The 22,340-nt window shown below is 43.9% G+C and overlaps 1 protein-coding gene across 1 annotated transcript in view; it reads right to left on the bottom strand.

Annotated features, from left to right (window-relative positions):
• LOC138302262 (trichohyalin-like) overlaps nt 1–22,340 on the bottom strand; it is a 250,555-nt gene that overhangs the window by 36,423 nt on the left and 191,792 nt on the right. The window contains exons 11-12 of the mRNA XM_069242564.1: nt 17,033–17,063; nt 2,671–2,692 (exon numbers count right to left, since the gene is read on the bottom strand). Coding sequence (XP_069098665.1) covers nt 2,671–2,692; nt 17,033–17,063 — 53 coding nt within the window. The remainder of the gene's footprint in view (nt 1–2,670; nt 2,693–17,032; nt 17,064–22,340) is intronic.

Raw genomic sequence — 22,340 nt, forward strand, 5'->3', positions numbered from 1 at the left:
CCACACAAGAGATCCAGTGTACAGTGATACACATGTAATAAGTTGCTTGACAACTGGTCCACATTTTCTAAAAGTGGCATTTTCAAAATTGTGGCTTAAAATCCAAACTTACCATGAAAAGGATTTTAAATGATAATTTCCCAGACAACATACGCAACTTTCCTACCTGTTCCCCATCAAAAGTCATCACTTTTTAAATGTAATAAGGTAACCCAATGTCATCCTGTGGGAGAGGGAGGGCTCATAATAGTGTAAAACAAAATTGTGAGTTTTTCACTACCAGGGACATGTCAAATTTAAAAGTACATGCCCAACATGTATTATAAAGGGAGTGCTAGGTTTGGCAAGGGAATTATATTGCCAAGTCTAATTGGCACATTTAAACCTGCCAGCAGGAAGCAATGGCAGGCATGGGACGTGTTTTAAGGGGCTACTTAAGTTTGTGGCACAAAAAGGGCTGCGGGCCCAATAGTAGAATTTTGTTAACTCGTCTTGGGTTTACGGTATATCACTTTACTAGGGACTTATAAGTAAACTAAATTTGTCAATTAGGTATAAGTCAATTTTGCCATTTATTATGGAGTGAGCACAAACACAGTAGAACTGGCTACCAGAGATGGAGTACATAGAGCCATAAGGCCAAAAAAAAATGAATTCAGAAAAATAGGAGAGGTGAAGGCAAATTGTTTAGTGGTTACCCTGCGGAGAGGGCCAAGTCCAAATATCAGGAACTCACACTTGACAATGAAGCGTAAGGCAACAGGCACAGATTTTCTGGTGGCTTTGTTAGTCTGTGATGGTATTCTCTGGCTATTTATGAAATAATTAGGTTGTTACCACTAAAAAGTGGGAACAGCCCCAATCCAGGCAATGAGGATATTCCAAAGCTAAGGCACTTGTAATGGTGTAGGCCTACAAGTGTTGAGAATGTGATTAAGCAGCAGTTTGCTTCATCAACCATCTGCTCATGGTATTCAAGTTAAGATCTAATTTTGAGAACCATCTTGGTCCATTTAAATCTGTCATCAGTGGTGCAGCTGAGGTGTCCTTCTGGTTGTTTGAGTTTAATTGCAACAACCATTGGTGACATGCAAGGGGTGGGTTGATGAGTGCTTGTAAAGCTTTTGTGAATAGCCAAACAAAGCACAAATGTACATTCAGACAAAGTAATCTCATTTTGCCTGCACTTCTCTTTGTTAACTGAGCACAATAGCTTCATTTTACCAACTAAGAGGATAGTATACTAGGGACTTACAGACTATGCCAATTGGAAATAACCAATGTAACATAAACGTTTTGAGGTAGAGCACTGGCACTGAGGTCTGATTAGCAGACCTCAGTGCACCCTCACAGTCAAAGAAATCAGCAGCATCAGTCGAAATATATGCCAGTGACCATGACAAAAATAGGCATTTTCTTAAAATATGTACATTATTTGTAATTCAAAAACAGGCTGACTTTCTTTGAACATAATTATCGATGGGAGAATAACTTCCTCCAAATCTTCAGAAGAAGGAGCAGCTTTTCCTACTACTAGCCCATGTTCAGGTCCATCAGCATTCTCTTTCGAGCAGGTAACATTTCTACAGTTCAATTCAAAGGATAGCAATTATACAAATACAGCAAGAGAGGTAGCATGAGTAAATGAGATATGTGTCTCCGACGGACAGTAGCCACTCAAATAGATACGTCTTCACTCACTTCTCATTAATTTAATAGTGGTTGGGCTTCCATTGGCATTTGGGCAGAGCCCAGGCATAGTTTACATAAAGGAGAGTAATAAAGTTGAGTCATGGACGTCATTCAGTGGTAGATAGGAATACCAGTTTATTCTAGTGACATGCCCTTTGAGGGGGAATCAGACCAGACTGCTGTGATGTCATTGGGGGGGGGGGGGGGGGGGGGGGGGGGGAAATAGCGTGCAATGTCATGTTTGCTATCCCTGGCATTTTGGTGGAGTGACATTTGTGACCGTGCTCTGGGCAAATTAAAAAAGCTAATTTAATGGGACTGGCCACAGGCAGTGATGACAAAATATCAGAGCGTGGGACAAGGAGAAAGAAGTAGTGGGAAGATGCTAAGCAATGAAAAAGGCAGTGTTTAGTGTAAGAATGTATTGGTAATATGCTGAGACAGTTAGGGCATGGCATCAGTGAAATAACTACCAATATCACACATAGACCCTTAGAAGAGGCCATGAAAAAGCAAGCAAATCTATTCAGCAATCACTTTCAGTTATGAATTATTGCTTAGCTGAAAACTGATCTAGTTTTTTCATTTAGGAGAATATAATTGTGACAGCTCGGTGCAGGGCACGTAGTTGGTCAAAGTTTTCAAATGCAAACGCCAAAGGCAGCTGATGTTCCTCTGCTGGAAACTTGGTTGTCAGCACACCTCTAAATGGGGTAGGTGAAACCAAGTTTAACAGATCGCTTATCTGTTGCTTTTTTGCAGATGGCTGCGTCTATCAACTTCTAGGAATCCCTAATTGTCTTATTTAGACATAAATGCTGTGCTACACATTGTCAGGAGGGTAACATCTGGTGAGCAACTATGTTGTGTATAGAGGTTTCTGAGAGTAATGTCAATAAAAAATACACACACACAAGATCTGGAGCAGTAAGGTATTTGAATACAAAATGTAAATATGATGATTCTGGAATACTTTACCGTTCAGTCATGATTTGCTCGTCTACAGAGAAAGGGAAAAATGATGATGGAATATTTAATACACATGAGAGTATTCAACATATTAAACTGTAGCTTTCTTAAAATACTGTAGCATACCCTTAAGTAAATCTCTGCACATAACCCTAGTGTACACCCGTTACCCGCCCAATCGGTTTAGATTGGAATGGCTTTGATAACCACATGCAGCATTGGGCATCCCAGCAATCTGTGAAATAGCACTGCTAATGAGATCGCACTGCGGATTAGTCATACACATTAAATACATGTGAATGGTTCATGGATTACCTTTCCTCCACGCACGAGACCTCTTGCACTATGCCCCAAAATCCCTTGAGTTAACTCATTCATTCACTGAGTCCTGCGTGATGTAGTGTAGGTGTTTGCATCTGAGGGATATTCCATTAGGCTGCTTTCCTGAAATGAAACAGTTCTTAGGACTAAAATGAAAGACGCCGATTGCAAGTCTTTTATAGTGGACAAGCTACTTCAAACAAATATGGACTTCTGCTTTATTATATATCATTGGCCATTTATATTTGATGGCCTGGCCAATATGAATCCCCAGGGAAATCTGAGAGAATCGTCCATGAGATGGGCTAATAAAGAGGTGAAATGGAGGCTTAATGAAATTCCAGTTGGGTCTCGGAAAGCACAGTGCTTGAAAACCGTAAATGCAGAAGGTACAACACTGCAAGTATTCAATAGCAGTGTCACCTCGACTTCCATATGCAACAGGAAGAAGATGGATTTCCTCCATACGGTTTGGGTGGCATAGATGGGATAAAGACGAATGCTACCCACCTAGCTTTAATAGACACGAGGCGGCCATTTTTGTAATGTAATGCTAATGTAATGTAAATAAATAAAGCATCCTGTGGTAGTACGCTGTCATTACAGCACCTTTTTTCAAATGGAACCACCACTACGTTTTCACAGGTATACTGTTGTACTGATAAAAGTATATTGCACACAAATGATAATGTGTGGAAATCGGATTCCAGTTAATATGTACTATGTCTCTTCATTTCTTCTTTTCTAACTGCTGAACGTATACAGTTCATGTAAAGGTATTTCCATGTTATTGTGTCATACAATAAAATGACATCCAGCAGCCTTTCTCTTCATCTAAGTTAGCCTGGCTGATGAGGGGTGATACCCTGAAACCAGTCCCAGGATGCTTTTTTTCTGGTCCAGGGAGGACCTGGCAAGGCAGTTCGGGCTGGACTGTTCCCATGGGGAGCAGGGTCAAGACTGATTTGCATATGGCTGGGGGGGGCATGTTGAGCAAAAGAATGATGGATTTAACCCAACTCTATGACTGGGGGTGAGTGGTTGAAACGTTTCGGCACTCCGTTCATCACCGAGTTTTGCCCTCTTGAATAGGATTGAAAGGGCTCCACATTAGTTGTGACAAAACTGTGTTCAGTTGCCAGTTTGGTGGAGGTGATTTTATCGGAGGGAAAACCCTGAATAATCCTTTGAGACATTGGATGATCAATCTGTTAGATGACAAAGAAGGAGAGCCTGATGGTGTTCTGTATCTTGTGATGGCCGATAGGAGCACTCTAATAGGAGAATGTACCAGGCCAGATCTGGCTAGAGCAGAGGTCTTCAAACTGGGGGCGGGCCCCCCTATGGGGGCCTCAAGTGATCCCAGGGGGGGCGCCAGACTCTGGCTAAAAGAAGCATTATACAGATAACAGGTCATTGTTTTCAGCAGATGCATTTTATTACATTTGTAAAAAGGTAACCGTACTTAAATGCAATGTTTAAATAGGTCTAGACATATTTAAACATTGCCATCCTTATAAAAATAATTGTGAAAAATTCTGAAGGGGGGGCCCAGTGATTTACATTTTTCAACTGGGGGGGCACGGCATTAAAATGTTTGGAGACCACTGGGCTAGAGAGAGAAGGTATGGCAAAATTTGCTCCAGAGGTGATGAAATCGGGTGGACGTTGAACTGTTGACATAATAGGCAAAAGCGTTTCCATTTCAGGTGATACATTTTGTTGGAAGTGTCAGCTATGGCTCTTGCTAAGATCTCCCTGTAGTCCTCCGGGATATCTAGGTGGTGTAGCTCATGGTATCAGGAGCCAGGCCGATAAATGCAGAGAAGTCAGGTTTGGGAGAAGGACCTGCTTGTGGATCATTAAGAGCAAATCCTTCCAGACCTCCAGCTGAATGTGATTGTCTTCGGACAATAGCAGAAACTCTGTGAACCAGGGCTGTCTGGGCTACAATGGAGCAATGAGTATTAGCCGGCATGGTTCCTTTTTCATTTTCCTGAGAAGCCTGGGAATGAGAGGGAATGGGGAACAAGTGTATGCATAGATCCCGACCATCTGACCGAAAACACATTCCCCTCACAACCCTTTTTAAGGTTCCCAGCTTGCATAGAACTGGCATTTTTGGTTCTCTTGAGAAGCAAAAAGATTCAGGTTTGGTTTGTCCCATCGCTGGAATATGGTATTTAGAATGGATTGATTTAGCTCCCATTTGTGACAGCTCCGGATTGTTCTGCTTAAGTTGTCAGCCAAATTGTTGCCCACCCCCTCTGCTCTTATGGATAGTTGGTGTGTTAATGCCCATTTCCATATTCCTTGTGCCTCCAGAGACAGGATCTGAGATCTTGTATCTTCCTGTTTGCTGAGGTAATGCATGCTGGTGGTGATGGCTGTCCGTATCAACACAGATGATCCTCGTATTCTCTACAAGAAGGCATGAAGGGCAAGTGAAATTGTCCAGAGATCCAGGAAGTTTATGTACATTTTGGAGCATGAGGGATTCCATTTGCCACTTCTTTGGCGATGTTGTAAATAGGCTCCCAGTCCTCAGTTGTGATTATGAATTTGGGAACCGTGGAAAGGAACATTAGGCCTGATGAGAGATTGTTGGAGTTTACCCACTAAGGGAGCACCTTTCGCATAGCTGGTGTGATCTAGATGACACTGTTGAATGAGCCTTCCAGGTGTACCCATTGTTCGCCCAATTCTGAGCCCTTAGACAAATACAAGGCACTAGGAGAAAGGCTGATGACATCACGCAGAGAAGTGATTTGAGAAAACAGACAGAAATTGACTTTCTTCTTAAAAGAGTTTGAGCCAGTACCATTAGTTTTGTTTGTCCGTCTGTGGACAATAATGTTTGTCCTGTCATGCATCCAGGGTTGTTCACAGAAAGGTTATCCTCACAGAGCGAGAAAGTAGAGACTTTTGATAATTTACTTTGAACCCCAGGGACTGGAACAACAATAGACATGTTGTAGCTTCCAACGCTTGCTGGACAAATGGTGATTTTATGAGAAATACCGGTACCCTTTCTGTCTTAGATGGGCTGCCACTGGGGTGAGCCATTTCGTGAAAATCCGTGAAACCTGAGACCAAAGGCAAGCACTTTGAATTGATATGATTTCAGACACATTTTTTTCTCCCTCAAGCAGTACTTTTCTTGCTTCCGTTCTCTTGCCCTCTATTGCCCTTCTCTTGCCCTCTGTCAGAAAATCCAGATATGTGGTGATGTCTGACCACACCTGGTGGTCGTACCTGACCAGGATTGCCAGAGAATTTGCAGCACATACAGTAATGCCTGAGATGGTGGAGAAATACTTCTGTATATTGTCAAGGCATCTGCCTTCCTTGTCAGGTTGTGTTGCACTGGGCAGCTTGTGTAATGACTGAGTCTGGCTTTAAATATCCTACCAGAAATGCCGGACAGTCCTCATGGGCCTTATACTTCTTGACGATTCTCAGAAGAACTGCAGTCACTGTGGCAGTGGTTTTCATTATTTTGATCCCCTCCACCCAAATGTAGTCAACTATAGGGATTGCTCTAACTGATTTCCTTGACTGTTCCTTAAAATAATACGGGAAACAATCTAATTGCATCATTGTCATTAGGAGTTGAAAACGTGTAGCTGCTCTCTCCATATGCGTATGAAAAACACCAATTTCCTCTGGTGGAGAATCTGTTGGTGGAGGTGCTGGAGGAGAAGGCGTGGGGATAAGATAGTAGTCCCACTCATTGGCCACTGACTCGCTATCCTGATTTTCACCCTGCTCTCTACCACCATCTGAAGAGGATGGGTCATCCTTAGGAGGCATGGCAATGTTCGATATTGGTGTCATTCTAGGCGTAGAAGGTGGTGGCACAGGATCTGGTGATCTAGGTGGTGGACGCATAGGTGAGGTTGTTGTCTCTGCAGGCATAGGGAAACATTTGTAGCAGTCCTGCAACATGCGCTGCAGGTCTTGCACCAGGGCTATGGGTACTTGAATCATGACTCCAGGAGTAGAAGGTGGGGCAAAATGATGGAACTGCTCCATATACTGTGACGGCTTTTCCACATTCTGTTGCCGTTGATACCCTAGTATTCATCATCATCATCTTCTTCCCAATATTTCACATCCGATGGGCTATGAGCTGGCCAAAAGACTGATCATCATCTTCATCAGACTGTCAAAATCTAATAAGTGGCTTGGTGGTAAGAGAGCGCAAATTGTCTTGTGCAGGTTGTCTCATCAACGGTGTCATCGACGAGTTCAAATCCGGTGTGAGAATTAGCATTGGAGGCTTCTTTAGTTAAGTTGTTGACGGTCTTGTTGACAAAATATTTGTGTACAGTGTGGCAGTTGACAGGGTTGGTGTGGCTGCCAGCAGTGTCTGTATCATCGTTGTCGACTAGAGGGGCATTGTCGATAGAGTGGCTGTAGAAGACATGATCTTTGTTGTCGGTGTCTTGGTTCTCATTGGTGTCGATGATGATTTTGAGGTGCTGTTGTCGTTGACGAGGGCTTCGTAGTCATTTTATATTTGACTCAGACTGGACCTAAGAGGATTTGAGAGCTTCAAAGGTAATGCCGAGGATGGAGTGCAGGGTTCAGATAATGCCTCAAAGGGAGCAGCCAGTCGCCTTTCCTTACATGAGGAACCTTTTGAAGACTTTCTAAAGGCTTTCTTGTGCCCTCTGGTGACACTTGTGACCTTTCTCTTCTCTTAGACTTTTTCATGTGAGGTGACAGAATCCCCACTGCATTGCTCCTCAGAAACAACTGCACTTTTGCCTTGAGTTTGAGTAATAACCTCCTCTCTCTATCTTTGAGAGTTTAAAAGAGAAGGTTGTACAAAGTTTGCAGTCTTTTACCTTGTAGGCAGGATGAAGGCAACAAATACACTACTTTTCTTTCCAGAGGTCTCACAAGGTCTAAAGAGTCCTTTCTTCAAAGGTTCTGACCTGTTCACACAGCAGAAGTAATTTGGGTATACTAAATCTGAGATAAAGCTGAAGAACTGAGCAGAGTTCACGGAGACTCCCTCTCACATGATGTGCGGTAGGAAATCTGAGGGAAGATGCCTCTGCTGGGAGTGTTCCAAAGGGTGCTATTGCCTGATTGGCTAGAGTATTGTTCTTTATAAATTATGTGGCTAAGCTATTAAAGCCAATGCCTTTTACCATTGTAAGCTATGTATATTACTTCCATTGCTTTAGAATATACCGTGGGACTCCCACCTCGATGATGGGGGTGATTCAAGCATGTGAATCTATGAAACATCCAGTACTGGAGAAGTGCAGGCAAGCTGTCCACACTTTCTGTGGCAGTCAATTCACAGTGATCCTGACAGACGCAGAAGGTGCATCAAATGCAGATGTATTCTCTCTAAATTTCCAAGCCCTGTTGATGGCCCAAAGTGTTGGCACTGCTAAGAGGCAGGCGTTTAACCCTAATTATTCTTTGAGGGCAATGAAAGGTAAAGGTTAACTGATTAATAGACTGCAGTCAGGTTGCCTGTGAGCAAAAAAAGGCATGGCAAGATTTCACTTGCCCATTACAATGGAATGAGTAAACATGACAGAATGAAAGTAGGGGTTGGTCCTCCTCTAGGTTTATGTGTGAATTTAAGAGAAGTGGTTGGTTCCTCTTCAGGTGTATGAATATGTCTGTGTCTGCCAGAGGGGAAAGGCCTTAGAGAGAAATTCCTGGCCTGAGATGCATGCATGTTTGTTGGATAAACAAATATCACATAAAGGATCCAAATTTGCAATTTCCTAAAAGTGTTTCTTTGGTATTGAAACATTTTAATTTTTTGTGTAAATGTATGAATGAGCAAAAGAAATAGCTTGACCTGCGATGATGGAGGCACTTAATGAATGCAAATATTGAGAGATGGGCAAAGCAAATGAGAGTAAGGGAAAAGAATGGGTGTGTAAAGTGTGAGATGGTATGAGAAAAGAGGCATTACAGAAACTGAATGGATAGTGGGTAACAACACTGGGCTGTACACTTTGTTGTAAATGAAAAGGAAATGGGACGATAGTGAAGGATTGAAGAAGCAGTAAAGTAAAGAGGTGCCTGGGGATCATGCAATAGCATCAGAGGATGAGAATAATGTTCCAAAAATGAAACTACTCAGTACGGTGAACCCAGCATACCCATTAAGGGTGGTACCGGGACAAGATGTGCAACCTATAAATAAGTATATGGCCTGGACCAGATATGATTTGTGGTCTTTCACTAGGGACTTTTAGAATCTGTGAAAAGTGCCTGAGAAGTGATACATGTAAGTCGAGGGAATAGTTAATTTGACAAAATTGTTGTGGGTAGATTGGATGTATTGTTTTCCATCGTAGCACCAAAGGATCTGTGGAATGCTTGTGAGGTGGGAGCGGGATGGCTAGAGGTGGAACTTACATGGGTAGCTCCAAAATATGATCCTTCGTGGGTGGTGATAGGTAAGCACAAACCGGTAATGGGCTACTTGAAGGAAACGGTACCATTACAACATGTAAATTGCTCCAGGATTATGCAGACCTTGAAAGCCAAAGACAAAGTATACATGCTTATTATGTGAAACTGTTACAGGTCTACAAACAGTATAGTGGAAAAAATGATGCTACCTAGCATACCGGCATTAGTGTCAGCGTTTGTATTGGGTCGATGGCCCGACATCAGTAACCAGGTACAAGAGCCTGTGATGTGTTGGCAAGCGAAGACAACTGAAAAAATGTTAGCATGTGTGCATTATAGTAGTGAATATCGTGACTGGAAGCAAAAGGAAGACAGACATAAACTGATGATTGTACATACTGAATTTTCCCAACACTTTCCCGGGTCCTGTAGGCAGCGGAGTAGAGGGACTATCTAGATGGCCTGGAAGGAGGGGTTGGTGGGAGAGAAAGGGGAAGGGGGCTGTGGTGACATTGGAAATCATCAAAATGCTTGGTTTAATTGTGAAAAGCATAGACACTGGAAGAATAATCGTTCCAAGGTAGGAAAAGGAGGGGTTCTGTGAGGAGTATTGCCTATTCAACCCTTTCCTTTTGGGATTGTAGGTGTCCCAGCCCAAACTACTGTTCCTGTCGCCTATGATGTGTTGTCTTCTCAATTCTATCCACAAATTCTCTCCAAATCATGATGTCCCTGAACCGGCCACTGTCTGAATTGAGTGATGCAGTTTCCTATTTGGTTCAACTATGTGGGTTCGATGGGCCCTAACAATAGGTCAGCCCGAGAGGGGATGACTGTTTACAAGCCTGTTTGCTTTTAGTTGATCATGAAGTTCCTTCAGTACAGAGTAAGGCAAATGGATACTTTATGAATTTCCTAGTTGATACTGGAGTCCCTTGTTCTACTGTAAGACCAATAGAAGTTCCACAATTTCCTCTCACAGAAGAATGGTGCAAGCAGTCGGCATTTAAAATTCTGACATTAACTATCCAGTTTCCACCCATGTCCCTGTAACAATAGATCCCATTACAGAAAGACAAGAATTTTCGATCAGTCATACCAGTCCTGTAATGTTGCTGGGAAGAAATATCCTGTGTAAATTAAAGTGTATTGTGTATTGTACACCTGAACTTGTGTTCAGACAGACTGGAGTCCCTGCTGAGGATTCTATTGAAAATGTGTTTTTTTTCTCCTTTAGGTCATGTGAGATTCCCGGAAATTTGTGAAGATCTGTAACAGTCAAGCTTTGGTCAGTATATGGATGAGAGCTAGGAGGGATGTGGAGTACCCAACCAGTACAGGCAAAATTGAAAGAGGGAGCGAGTTTGCCCCAAATCCCCCAGTATAAACTGCCTCAAGAAACTCAAAAAGGGGTTGAGCAATTGATACAAGACCTTCTTTGGCAGGGTATTATTGAAAGGATAGAGGCAAGTCCCTACTACACCGCTCACCCCATTTTAAATGGGGAAGGAGTGTCTTGATGAATGGTCTAAGATTAAAGAGGTATTCGTGCTATTGTGGTTCACACTTTTTGCATTGTCCCTAATTTCATTGTGATCCTGTCCCAGATCCCTGTCAGAGCACAGTAGTTTACGGTTGGAAGTTTGTGTTCAACAATCTTCTCCCCACACTTGAATGAGTCCAGTACATACTTATTTGCTTTGAAATGTGAAACAATGCAGTTCTGTTGGGAAAGGCTTCCTCGTGGCTATACCAAATCACCCACCATATTCTCACTGGCTCTTCATAAGGATTGAGAATCATCACAGCTTACATATGGGTCTGTGTTGATCCAATACATTGATGATGTGTTGGTCACCCCTCTCTACCAGGGATGCATTGAATTGGGGTACTATAGCATTGATGAACCATTTGGCCCAATGTTGGCACAAGGTCGCCCTCTCAACATTACTGTATTGTCAGAAGAATGTGATTTATTTGGGACACAAATTAGAAAAATACATGCAGAGGGTGTCCCAGGAGAGTATTACACCACCCTGTACCCAGAACAGAAGTAAAGGATTTTCTTGAAAAGTCAGGTATTGTAGGCAGTTTCTCCCATGGCCCAGCCTTTTGGGTGATTGACCTCGAAAGGTATATTCGACCCTTTGCTCAGTCAAATAAGTGCCAGAAAGGATTCTTGGAATTGAAACAAGGGTGAACAGAATCTATACAAATAATGACATGGTGATCAACAATGTTCAGGTGCATATATTTGAGCCATCCTGGAGCCAATTATGGCAGATCTTCTGATTGTCTATGAGCCATTGTGGCTGCAGCCCTGTGAACTGAATAGTCTGATCAAATTTTGTTGGGCCACCCCCTGACATTGTACGTGCCTCATTTTACTAATGCCTGTCTTACATGCCACAGAGTAATACTGTTGTCCACACTAACAATGGGCCTGATTTAGAGTTCAGTGGATGGCATACTCTGTTATAAACGTGAAGGGTATCTCATCCACCGTATTACAAGTACAATAGGAAATAATGCACTTGTATTATAGTGACCAGGATATCTGTCACATTTGTGGTGGAGTATACTGTCCACTCAACTCAGGCCCCAAGTAATCTGTATTGGAAATCACACTATTACAGTGTGAGCAGATGTTTGTTTCTAGCCCTGCTGGTTAATTAAAAAGTGAAGTCTTCAGATCCTTGTGTTATTAAAGAAGAGACAAGGAGGCTGTGATGTGGAGTGGGAGGCTGTTCCATGCTTTAGGAGCAATATAAGAGAACGTCCTCCTGATCTGGTTCTGTGTATGTGTGGTATGTGTGCCAGTATGAGTTCTCTGATGCAGAGGAGTCTGGGTGGTTTGTGGAAAAAGATGTGGCTGTTCAAGTAGGTGGAGCTTAAGTAGTACAGTGCCTTGAATGACTGTGTGAGGAGTTTGAAATGAGTGTGTTTGTATAGCAGAAGCCAGTGGAGCTCCACGAGGTGTGGTGTGATGTGAATTCTGTGTGGGAGGTTGAGGGTGAGTCTGGCTGCTAAGTTCTGGATGGTTTGCAGTCTTTCAGTGAGTTGCTTGGTGATCCTGAAGTAGAGGGTGTTCCCATAGTGCAACTTGTTGATGACTAGGGCATGAGTGACAGGTTTTCAGTTTTACTTGGGGGCAATTTGAATATCTTCTTCTGCATTTCTCAGGGTGTGGAAGCAGGATGCATTGAGGGTGTTGACTTGTGCGGTCATATCCAGTTTGCGGTTGATGATAATTATGAGATTCCTTTCATGGGTGCTTGGAGTGGGTGTGGGTCTAAGTTCGGGCGGCCACCAGTTGGAGACCCATGTGGATGTGTCCTTGCCGAAGATCACTACTTCAATCTTGTCGATGTTGAGCTTGAACAGTTGGCTTTCATCCAGTTAGCGACTTTGGTCATGCAGGAGTTAAATGTCTTTCTTGCATCAGGGGTCTTATCTGAGATAGTGAGTATAAGATGCGTGTCATCGGGGTAGGAGAGGATGTTGATGATGTTTGTACAGATGACCCTGGTGACAGTGACCATGTATGAACTAGAGAGTGTGTGGCTGAGTGATGAACCTTAAGACACTCCACAGACGAGTTGGAGGGCTTCAGAGGAGTAAGGAGCCAGACTGACAGCTTGTGCTCTATCCATTAAGATGGAGCAGATCCATTGAGTCCTTGGATGCTAATCTTGTAAAGGTTTCTGATAAGGACAGGGTTTGAGACCATTTCAAATGCTGCAGTGAGGTCCGAGAGAATATGGTCTGTTGAGTCTCCTCTGTCAAGGAGCATGCGGTTGTCTGAGTAAGTGGTGAACAAGTTGCTTGCCTTCGGTAACGCCTTACCTGGTAGAGACTGTATCTAGCTGCAGATTTCTTACGTTTGATTTATCCCCAGGCATCAAACTGGATCTTGGATTTTTTTTTTGAGCAGTACACCTGCACGCTGTGCCGTTTGGCTCAGCATGGCATCGTTGTCATCCATGCCATAAGTGACGTTTGCATTGTCTAAATAGCCGCCACCTAGGCATTCTGATGTCAGTTTCTTTTCACGACTTTCCAAGCCAGGAGTGCAGAACCGCAAAGAACGTTTACCACTGGTGTGAAAAAATACGGCCCTGAAAGGGTAATAGCCCTGTTCCTAGAAATGAGTTTGCAGAGTAGGAAGGGTGGGTGGGTCAGCAGGGAATCTGCAGCTAGGAAAACTCTCTACCAGATAAGGCATTACAGAAGGTAAGTAACTTGTTCATCTATTGGCGACTTCTAGCCACAGATTCCTTATCTTAGAGTAGATACCCAAGCAATGCCTCCTCGGAAGAGGGTCTGCCCACCAGTTTCATACAAGGAAGTTCTGCAGGACTGAACAGGCAAAGTGTCCATACCAACGGACCTGAGTGTCCAGGCAGTAATGCTTGTTGAAAGTGTGTAAAGAGGCCCACGTTGCTGCCTACCAGATATCTTGGACCACAACTCCCATGTGCCAATGCAGTGGTTACAGCCTGGGCTATGGGAGAATGAGCATGTAAGCCCTCAGCAGGTTGCTTTTTGACCAATGCGTAGCAGATTTTAATGCAGAACATGATCCATTGGGAGATGGTCACTTCTGCACAACCTTACCCTTCTTCACTCCGACATATCCCACGAAGAGTTGGTCATCCACCCGAAACTCTTTTTTGCTGTCGAGATAGAGAGGCAATGCTCTTTTTTGGGTCCAGACAGTGGAGCTACTCCTCTTCTTTAGTGGGGTGTGGCAGAGGAAAAAGAGTAGGCAAGGTGATGGACTGGCCTACATGAGAGGAATGACAACTTTTGACAGAAAGAAAGCTCTAGTTTGCAGAACCAGCTTTTCTGGGAAGATGTTCAGGTACGGATGCTTGAATGACAAAGCCTGAAGCTCACTGACCCTCCAGGCAGATGTAATTGCCACCAAGAAGGCTGTCTTGATGGTTAATGAGCCTGAGAGGATAGTTGTGCAAGGGCTCAAAGGGAGAGCAAATCTGGACCATCAGGACTAGATTAAGGGCCCACTGAGGCACAATAAAGGGAGAAGGAGGAAACATATTGCAAACCCTTCAAGAACCTATTTACACTAGGGAATTTTAAAAGGGGTGGCTTGTGACGCAACACAGGAAAGCAGATATAGTAGAAAGGTAGCTGTTTAAGGTGCCTGAGCAAAGACCTGCTGGGCAAGGGAAATAATAAAAAAGGAACTTGAGAGAGGGGAGGAGAGAGGGTGTCAACCTGTTTGTCTGCACACCATGACCCAAATTCGTCCCAATGGCAGGCATATACCATTTTGGTGGAGGGACACCTGACTGCCAGAATAACATTGCAGACTTTGGGCGGAACGTTGAAAGCTGTCAACTGTTGCCGCTCCATCTCCCTGCAAGAATGCAGAGCATTGACAGGTGCGGGTGGAAAACCCTCACCTGCTGCTGCAAAAGACGATTCTCTCGAAGTAGCAGCTTGTTTGGAGGACCAACGGTTATGCTCAACACCTCAGTATGGCAAATTCTCCTAGCCCAGTCTGGAGCCACCAGGACGTCTTGGGCCCAGCCGTTCCTGACCTTTTTGAGAACACTGGGCAGGATTGGTATGGGTGGAAAGTTGAACAGAAGGCCTGAGCTCCACTCAAGATGAGAATCGTCTCTGAGCACAAGCTGCCTTGCAAACTCCAACATGCAGAAGTGCTGTCATTGTGTGTTCTCGGCTGTGGCAAACAGAACTAACCAAGGTTCTCCTCACATCACAGCTGAAAGAGTCCCTCCACCACCTCCGGATGGAGATGCCATACATAATCCACTAAGAACAATGAAAAGTGGAAAAGGAGGGGGTCAATTACGTTTTAACTTGTCGACAATGATACTATCAATTGCCACTGGACATCAGAAGCTTTTTTTAAATCATTTGTACTGTTATTAACCCACATATTTATCGTACAGAGACTGTTTTGTTCTACTCATCATTCCTGACATACATTACATATATTTTACACATTTATAAAACAACCAAAGTCGCATTATATACATTTCCTTGTCACTTCCTGTGTTTTCCTCATGGGCAAGGTGATTGTCCAAAATATTTTAGTGTCCAATCCACCATAAGATAGCCCTTATCCAGTTGCGGAGACCAGGCTCAAAGCCTGCTGGTCTTCTTAACTATGCTCTAATCTACTACCAATTCATTTTTGAGGGCTCTTTCATCAAATGTCTGTTGACGAGTTTCAGACAACAGTCACTCCAGGGCTACAACAAGGAAGACACCCTCAATGTTGTCTCAGAAGTCTAAATGAACCACTTCAATAAAACCGCCCAAGGCTTTAACTAGTGATAGACTTAAACATAGTTAGGAGGACCTTCTTCCTATATTGATGCCCAGGAACCAAGAGGTTATGTGGGTAAACATTATATGTTACATTATTCATGATCCGCTGGGCATTTTTGGCTGAGTTCCTCCGTCCTGGCATTCAGAGAGACCTCCAGGTGTTGAATGACCAGAGATATGCCCTGACTTTCCAGTCATGTCCAGAGACAAAGAGCTTCTTGATAAAGGGTCCACAACCCCAACCCACCATGTTTGTTGCAGTACCATGTGGCAGTGGTGTGGCAGTGAAAAACTCCACACCTGCAATAGCCTTCCCTTAATGGAGGGTAGAAGGGCTTTCAAAGCCATTAGGATCGCTCTGAGTTCCAACAGGTTGATGTGGAGTGTGGATTCCACCAGAGATCAGTGACCTCTGATCTCAACCTCTCTCAGATGGCTACCTCATCCCAGTAGTGATGCAGATGTCCTTATTGTCAGATCTGTTTAGGGGAGGGAGAGGGGCCTGCCGCAAACCCAATCATGGTTCGTTACCCACCACTGTAGATCTTTTGTAGTTCCATCTGAGATCTGGACCATGTCAGAGAGATTCCTCTGATGCTGCGCCAACTGGAACTTCAGGTCCCACTGCAGAACCTAAATAAGTCAGCGGGCATGTATCACAAGCAGGGTGCAGAAGGTCATGAGGCCCAGCAGCCTCAGCATCAGTCTCACTGAATTCCAGGATAGAGGCTGAAACATCGCTATTATAGACTGAATAGCCTGGACTCGCCGTTCTGGAGGATAAGCCCAAAACTGCACCATGTCCAGAACAGCTTTGATGAAGGGGACCTTCTGAGAGGGAGTCAGATGTGACTTCGACATATTTATAGCAAACTCCATCAAGTGCAGCTCTGCTGTTGCCTAGAGGAGGGAGGCACCAGCCTGGGGCAAGCCTGCCTTCAACATCCAGTCGTAAAGATAGGGGAAGACTGGCACCTGCTATGACCTTTTAGGTCTAGCTGCCTATGCTTGTCTTTACTGTAAGGATGTATGCCTTTTTCTTGTTCTAGTGCTTGCTACACCTTACATGAGAACCCTTTACTATTTGGTACTCTTCAAACCTGTTTTACAATGTTTAACTGTTGGCATTTTTCTGCTCATTTTTATCTCACTTTTTCATTGGTATGTTTAGTTTCGTATCTTGCTGAACTCTGTCATTTTTTTCATGTATAGTGGTTTTCAATCATTTGAGTGATTTATTCCTTAATTAAAATGCTTTTGTAATTGTTAAATCCTGGAGCCCACAAGTCTCATATGTTAAGTGTCCTGCTTTAAATAGGGTAAAACTTACTGCGCTCTTTCTTCTTCTGGAGTTGCTGCCTCTGAAAAATGAAGGAGAATCGTATTAAAATTAACATTTAGGACAGGGGCATGAAAGAGCTTTGAGGGGTCAGTACAACACTCAAGGGTTAACTTTACTACTACACGAGTTGTGCAGTATGCATACATGCACAACACCTAAAGCCGAGATAGAAAGAACCAGGATGCTGCACAAGAGTACAGATATAGCCACATTTATAATGCATACCATGAACACAGGTATGCTCTTAACACCAGGGGCCTGATTTAGCTTTCAGCGGACGAGTTACTCCGCCACAATCAGGCCCCAAGTTATGCAAATCTGGTACCATAATGCGATGAGCCTTAAAACTGCTTGGTGAGCTACGTATTAATTCTTGGCTTCACAATGTATATTAAATGCGGAGACACAATAAATGCCGATTAACTCATTAAGTGCTAGACATTGGATGTGGAAGGAGAAAGAGAGAAGGTGATTAAGTTTTAAGTTACTACTGTTTTAATTAAATCTATATTTATTATCTGAGCTTTCAGGTAGTGACGCATTACACTTAATCATTAGCAATTACCTTGAAGGATGTGACTAAAATCCTCCCAAGTTCTGCAACAGTTAACTAGGTTTCTAAATTCTATTTATATTTGCTGATGCACATGTGCCCCACCCACACACATGCCTCTAACAAACCACTCATTAACCAGATCTTTAGAGCAATTGTACATTGTATACTTATTTATTAGTAGAGTGCAAGGGACCAATTGTAGTTTATTACAAATTTGAAGCGAGCTAGATAGGAGAAAAATACTCCCTCACACATTGCATATTACAATTAGTTTATACATTGAACACATTTTCATAATGGTTGCAAGGCTTTTTAGTACATCTTTAGAGAACATCACATGTCATCCTTGCATCTTGTTTCTAGTTGAATACCTTAAGAAACAAACAAAAAACGAAATGCAATGGTATAAACCATGCAGTTGCGCAAAATGTATATGCTATTCTTTAGCATTGTCAAGAGACGGGAGAGGCACCATGACCCACTCCAAGCTTTACGTTATTTGCTTACCAGCACTGAAAGAAAGACAAAATGAATGTTTTGTTGGTCATCCATTTTTTTAAATATCCTGTAAATGAATTTAACCCTGTGACGGGAAATCATTGACAATTAAGAATTCTGTTTTGTCATGACATTCAAGCTTTGAATGTGTTGTGCTGTGTTGTTTTTATAGTGCCCAACTCACTTGGACGTGTGTGCTGAAGCTGAAGCAGGACGTGTGTGGGCCGAGCCTGGGTCAGGGCTATGTGAACAGACAGATTTTCTGTTTCTTGAAAAATTCATGAATGGAGAAGGGGGAGGCCCAGGTGTGCAGCAGCAGGTTGTTCCAGGCTTTGGAAGCGAGGTTGGAGAAGACATGATTCCCGATCTGATTCTGCTTATACGGAGTGAGAGGGTGTATGATTAGGAGTTCTGATGAGCGCAGATGCTTGATAGGTTTGAGGATGTTCATGCGGTTGCTGAGGTACATGGGTCCAGTGCTGTGTAAGGCTTTGTATGTGTGCTTGAGTTTGAAGAGTACTCGTCTGTGTATTGAAAATCAGTGGCGCTCTTTGATGTGCGGGCTGATGTGACTGTGGGGTGGGAGAGTGACGGTAAGTCTGGTCAGTGAGTTTTGTGTGATTAGGAGTCTTGGATGATTGTTCTGGGAGTGTGGGTGGGAGCCATTTGAAGATCTTCTTGAGTCTGAGTTAAATTGGCTGGTTATGATGAAATAGTTGTCCATTACTATTTCAATATTCTTTGTTGTTTTGCCAGGAGATGTGTGGATCCGGGTTCGGCAGTTCACTAGGTGGAGTCCCAGAATGAGGTATCTTTGCAGAAGATTACTGGTTCTGTTGTGTCTGATTTGAGCTTGAAGCAGTTGTTTTTCATCTATCTGGCATCATCGTTCAAGCAAGCGGAGACATTAGTCCAGGTGTTGGTCATGTTGTTGGAGAGGGATAGTATGAGCTTAGACGGCGAGGCTGTGTCCTTGATCCTTGCAGCAGCGGTGATGCAGTAGTAAAGCGTCAAGGGCATTGCATCGATTCCGATTGGCGCAACGAGGTCAATTTGCGGCTCTTTGCATGGGCAGCCAGAAAATTCCTCTTCCAAAGGCCCGTACTAGGCTTGCACCATTTGGCAGGGCAGGACCCACAGTTGTAGAAGGTTTGTAGGAAGTCTTTTGTAGCCCTGAGCCTTCATTAAACAGGAAGCAAGCCAGCAAGCCCTAAGAATTATTCTGGGTTAAACTGTTGCAGGTCCAGACCTCACCCAGGTATGAGAACAGCAGGCAGCAGGGCAGCTCAGCAAGGCAGGGATCCAGCAGAGTAGCAGTCCTTTAAGCAGCACAGCAGTTCTTCTTCCTGGCGGGGTAGTCACCGGTACAGAAGTGTGCTGATTTGGTGGGGTCAGAGACCCAGTACTTATACCCAGTTGTTACTCTGAAGTGGAGGAGACTTTAAAGAAAGGTCTTTGAAGTGAACAGAAGTCCTTTCTTCCCTGCCCTGGCATTGAGGGGGTAATGGTAATGAGCTCTCATTGTGGAGACAGACACTGCCTATTCAGGTGTAAGTGTCAGCCCACTCCAAGAGTGCTTAGACACACCTAACCGTCCTGTGTTTATGGCTGTCTAGAGGGAACAGAGACATGTTAAGGAATGGCAGAGTGGGCCCCTTGATACAGCCAGCTGTTCTGCATAGAGGCTTGCCCAGATGACCTTGAATAATTGTTAAACAGATTGTTTTAAATACTGTTTTCTTTTCATTTATTTTAATGGGGGTGATGTGTGACAGTCTTATGGACATTTTAAAACTGAAATGTGTTTATGTTTCATCCCTTAATATTCAGTGTAAACACATTTAGAATATGGATGAGTGTGTCTGTGCACTGATACTGATGTGCAAAGGAGGGCATGAAGAGCTTAAATTGGATCATACGTTCAAAGCAGCGCTGAAAAGGGGCCCCAAAATACATCTGACCCAGGGCCCACAAAATCCTTAAGATGTCACTGACAGGGAATGCACAAAGTGTAGCTGTCACCAACCCCAGACGTGTAGTGGAGACAGGTTGCAGGCCCACTGAGCTGCAAGAGCAGACAAATACAAACTTTCCAAAAGTTGCATTTCTAAAATAGTAATGTTAAATTCAACTCTACCAGTAAATCGCATTCATCATTACCATTAAGCTACTCCGTCTCAATCAAGGATTATAGATTAGAAGTGTAATAAGGTATTCCCAATGTTAACCAATGAGAGGGCTAGGCCTTACAGTAGCGAAAAAAGAAATGGGGAGTTTTCCACTACCAGGACATGCAAAACTTAAACATATGTGTCCTAACTTTTACTTACACAGCACCCGGCCCTATAGGCTACCCAGGGCCTACTGTAGGGCAAGATATGTGAAATAAAAGGGGAATTTAAGGTTTGGCAAAGGGTTTTAAATGCCAAGTCGAGCTGGCAGTAAATCTGCACACACAGGCTCTGCAATGCCAGGCCTGAGTCATGGTTATGGAACTACTAAAGCAGGTAGCAAAAGGAGTGCTGTTGGCCCACTAGTAGAATTGAATTTACAGGCCCTGGGAACATGTAGTACACTTTCCTAGGGACTTATAAGTTTGGGGTTGGGCCAATGTTTCCATGATTTAGAGGAGACAGCACAAGCACTTTAGCAATGGTTAGCAGTGGTGAAGTAAACTGAGTCCTAAAGCCAGCAAAAACAAGGTCATACAAAGGAGGGAAGAAGACAAAAAGTTGTGGGGAAGGCCACCCTAAGGCTGTCAGGTCTAACATCCCCCAAGTGACCTCCTCTACAAAGAATTAATGCATTAATCCCTACTGAAAGATCTGGAAGGCAAAGGGAGAGGGGTCTACCTGCATATGGAACCGGTCGTGCTTGATCAGAAGTATGCAGGAGGTCATCAGTCATCAGTCAGAGCAGCCTCATAGTCGGCCTACAAAGTCAGTCTCGAGAAAGGCTGAAACATTTTAATCATAGCCCAAACATTCTAGACCCTCCACTCGAGGAGGAAAGGAGTGAAACTGTACAGTGTGCAGAATGACTCAGCTATAAGGAAGCATTTGCAAAGGTGTCAGGTATGACTTCGGCATGTTGATAGTGAACCCTATCAATGCCAGGAAGCTCACTGTAGACTTGAGGTTGGTGATGACTGCCTGGGGCGAGCCCACCTTCAGCAGCCATTTGTCAAGGTAGGGGAGACTGGGACACCTGACCTCCGAAGATGCACTGCAACCACACCAGAGGGGCACTGGTGAGTCCAGGAGGGAGCACAGCGAAGCACCTCAGTGAGAACATTAGTCTTCTCTTCCTTAGAGGGCAAATAAAGGTCAAGAGGCACGGCCTCATTATCATGGTGCAAGAGGCGCTTTCTTCTGTGGAAGGGTCTGGCAAGGTGTCTAGGCCACTGGCACACTGAAGATCCTCATAACAATTGTGATCAGTATATATGTGTCTGAAATCATTCCCAGGATCAAAGGTGTCATTATTAGAGTTGGTTCCAAAGATAATGTGGCGAGATTGGGCACATTCTTGAGGCAAAGGCAAAGTATCGGAAACTGAAGGGTTGCCAAAAGGCTGCAGCCCAAGTGGATTATGGCACCACCTTGGTCAAGGTTGAAACAATGGTAATTCAGGGTCAGAAAGCACAATCAATTGCGTTTCATCACCCAGCATCATTGGCGTCATCATCAGCTTCTATGCTCTATGATCTGGCATGGATTCTAGCACCAAAATCAACATCAGCATCAAAGCGGGTGTGGAACCAGTAGCTAGGCCAGAGATTATATCTGGCCCTGAGGGTGGGCCCGCTGGTGAAGTCCTAGGTAGAGGTTCTTGCAGTTCCTTGGGGCCTGGAGGCCCATCAGAGGGTGCTAGTAGCGTGCCGAAAAGATGCAGCATGGCTTCACAGAACTCTTGTATTTACTGCGGCGTTGACAATGGAGCCAGAAATTTGGGTTGCCTCTGCACCAAGGACGGAATCGGTTTGGAGTGAGACGGGAAGTCACATTGCTGTTCTCACGCATTCTCTGGCGTTCGAGAGTGACAGAAGGGGGCCAAGTCCTGCTTGGATTTCTTATGTTTTTCATTGGTTTATAAAAACTGTTCAGGCACAATGATGATCTGCTACAGCAAAGACTTTGGGAGCTGGAATCGGACCTTACCTTCAAATTGGACCTGTCATGCTGTGGAACCTTCTGGTATTTGGCGACATAGAATTTTGCCCTGCGGTGCTAGATGGCCTTA

This window comes from Pleurodeles waltl, chromosome 1_1 (genome assembly GCF_031143425.1).
Source record: "Pleurodeles waltl isolate 20211129_DDA chromosome 1_1, aPleWal1.hap1.20221129, whole genome shotgun sequence".
NCBI lineage: Eukaryota > Metazoa > Chordata > Amphibia > Caudata > Salamandridae > Pleurodeles > Pleurodeles waltl.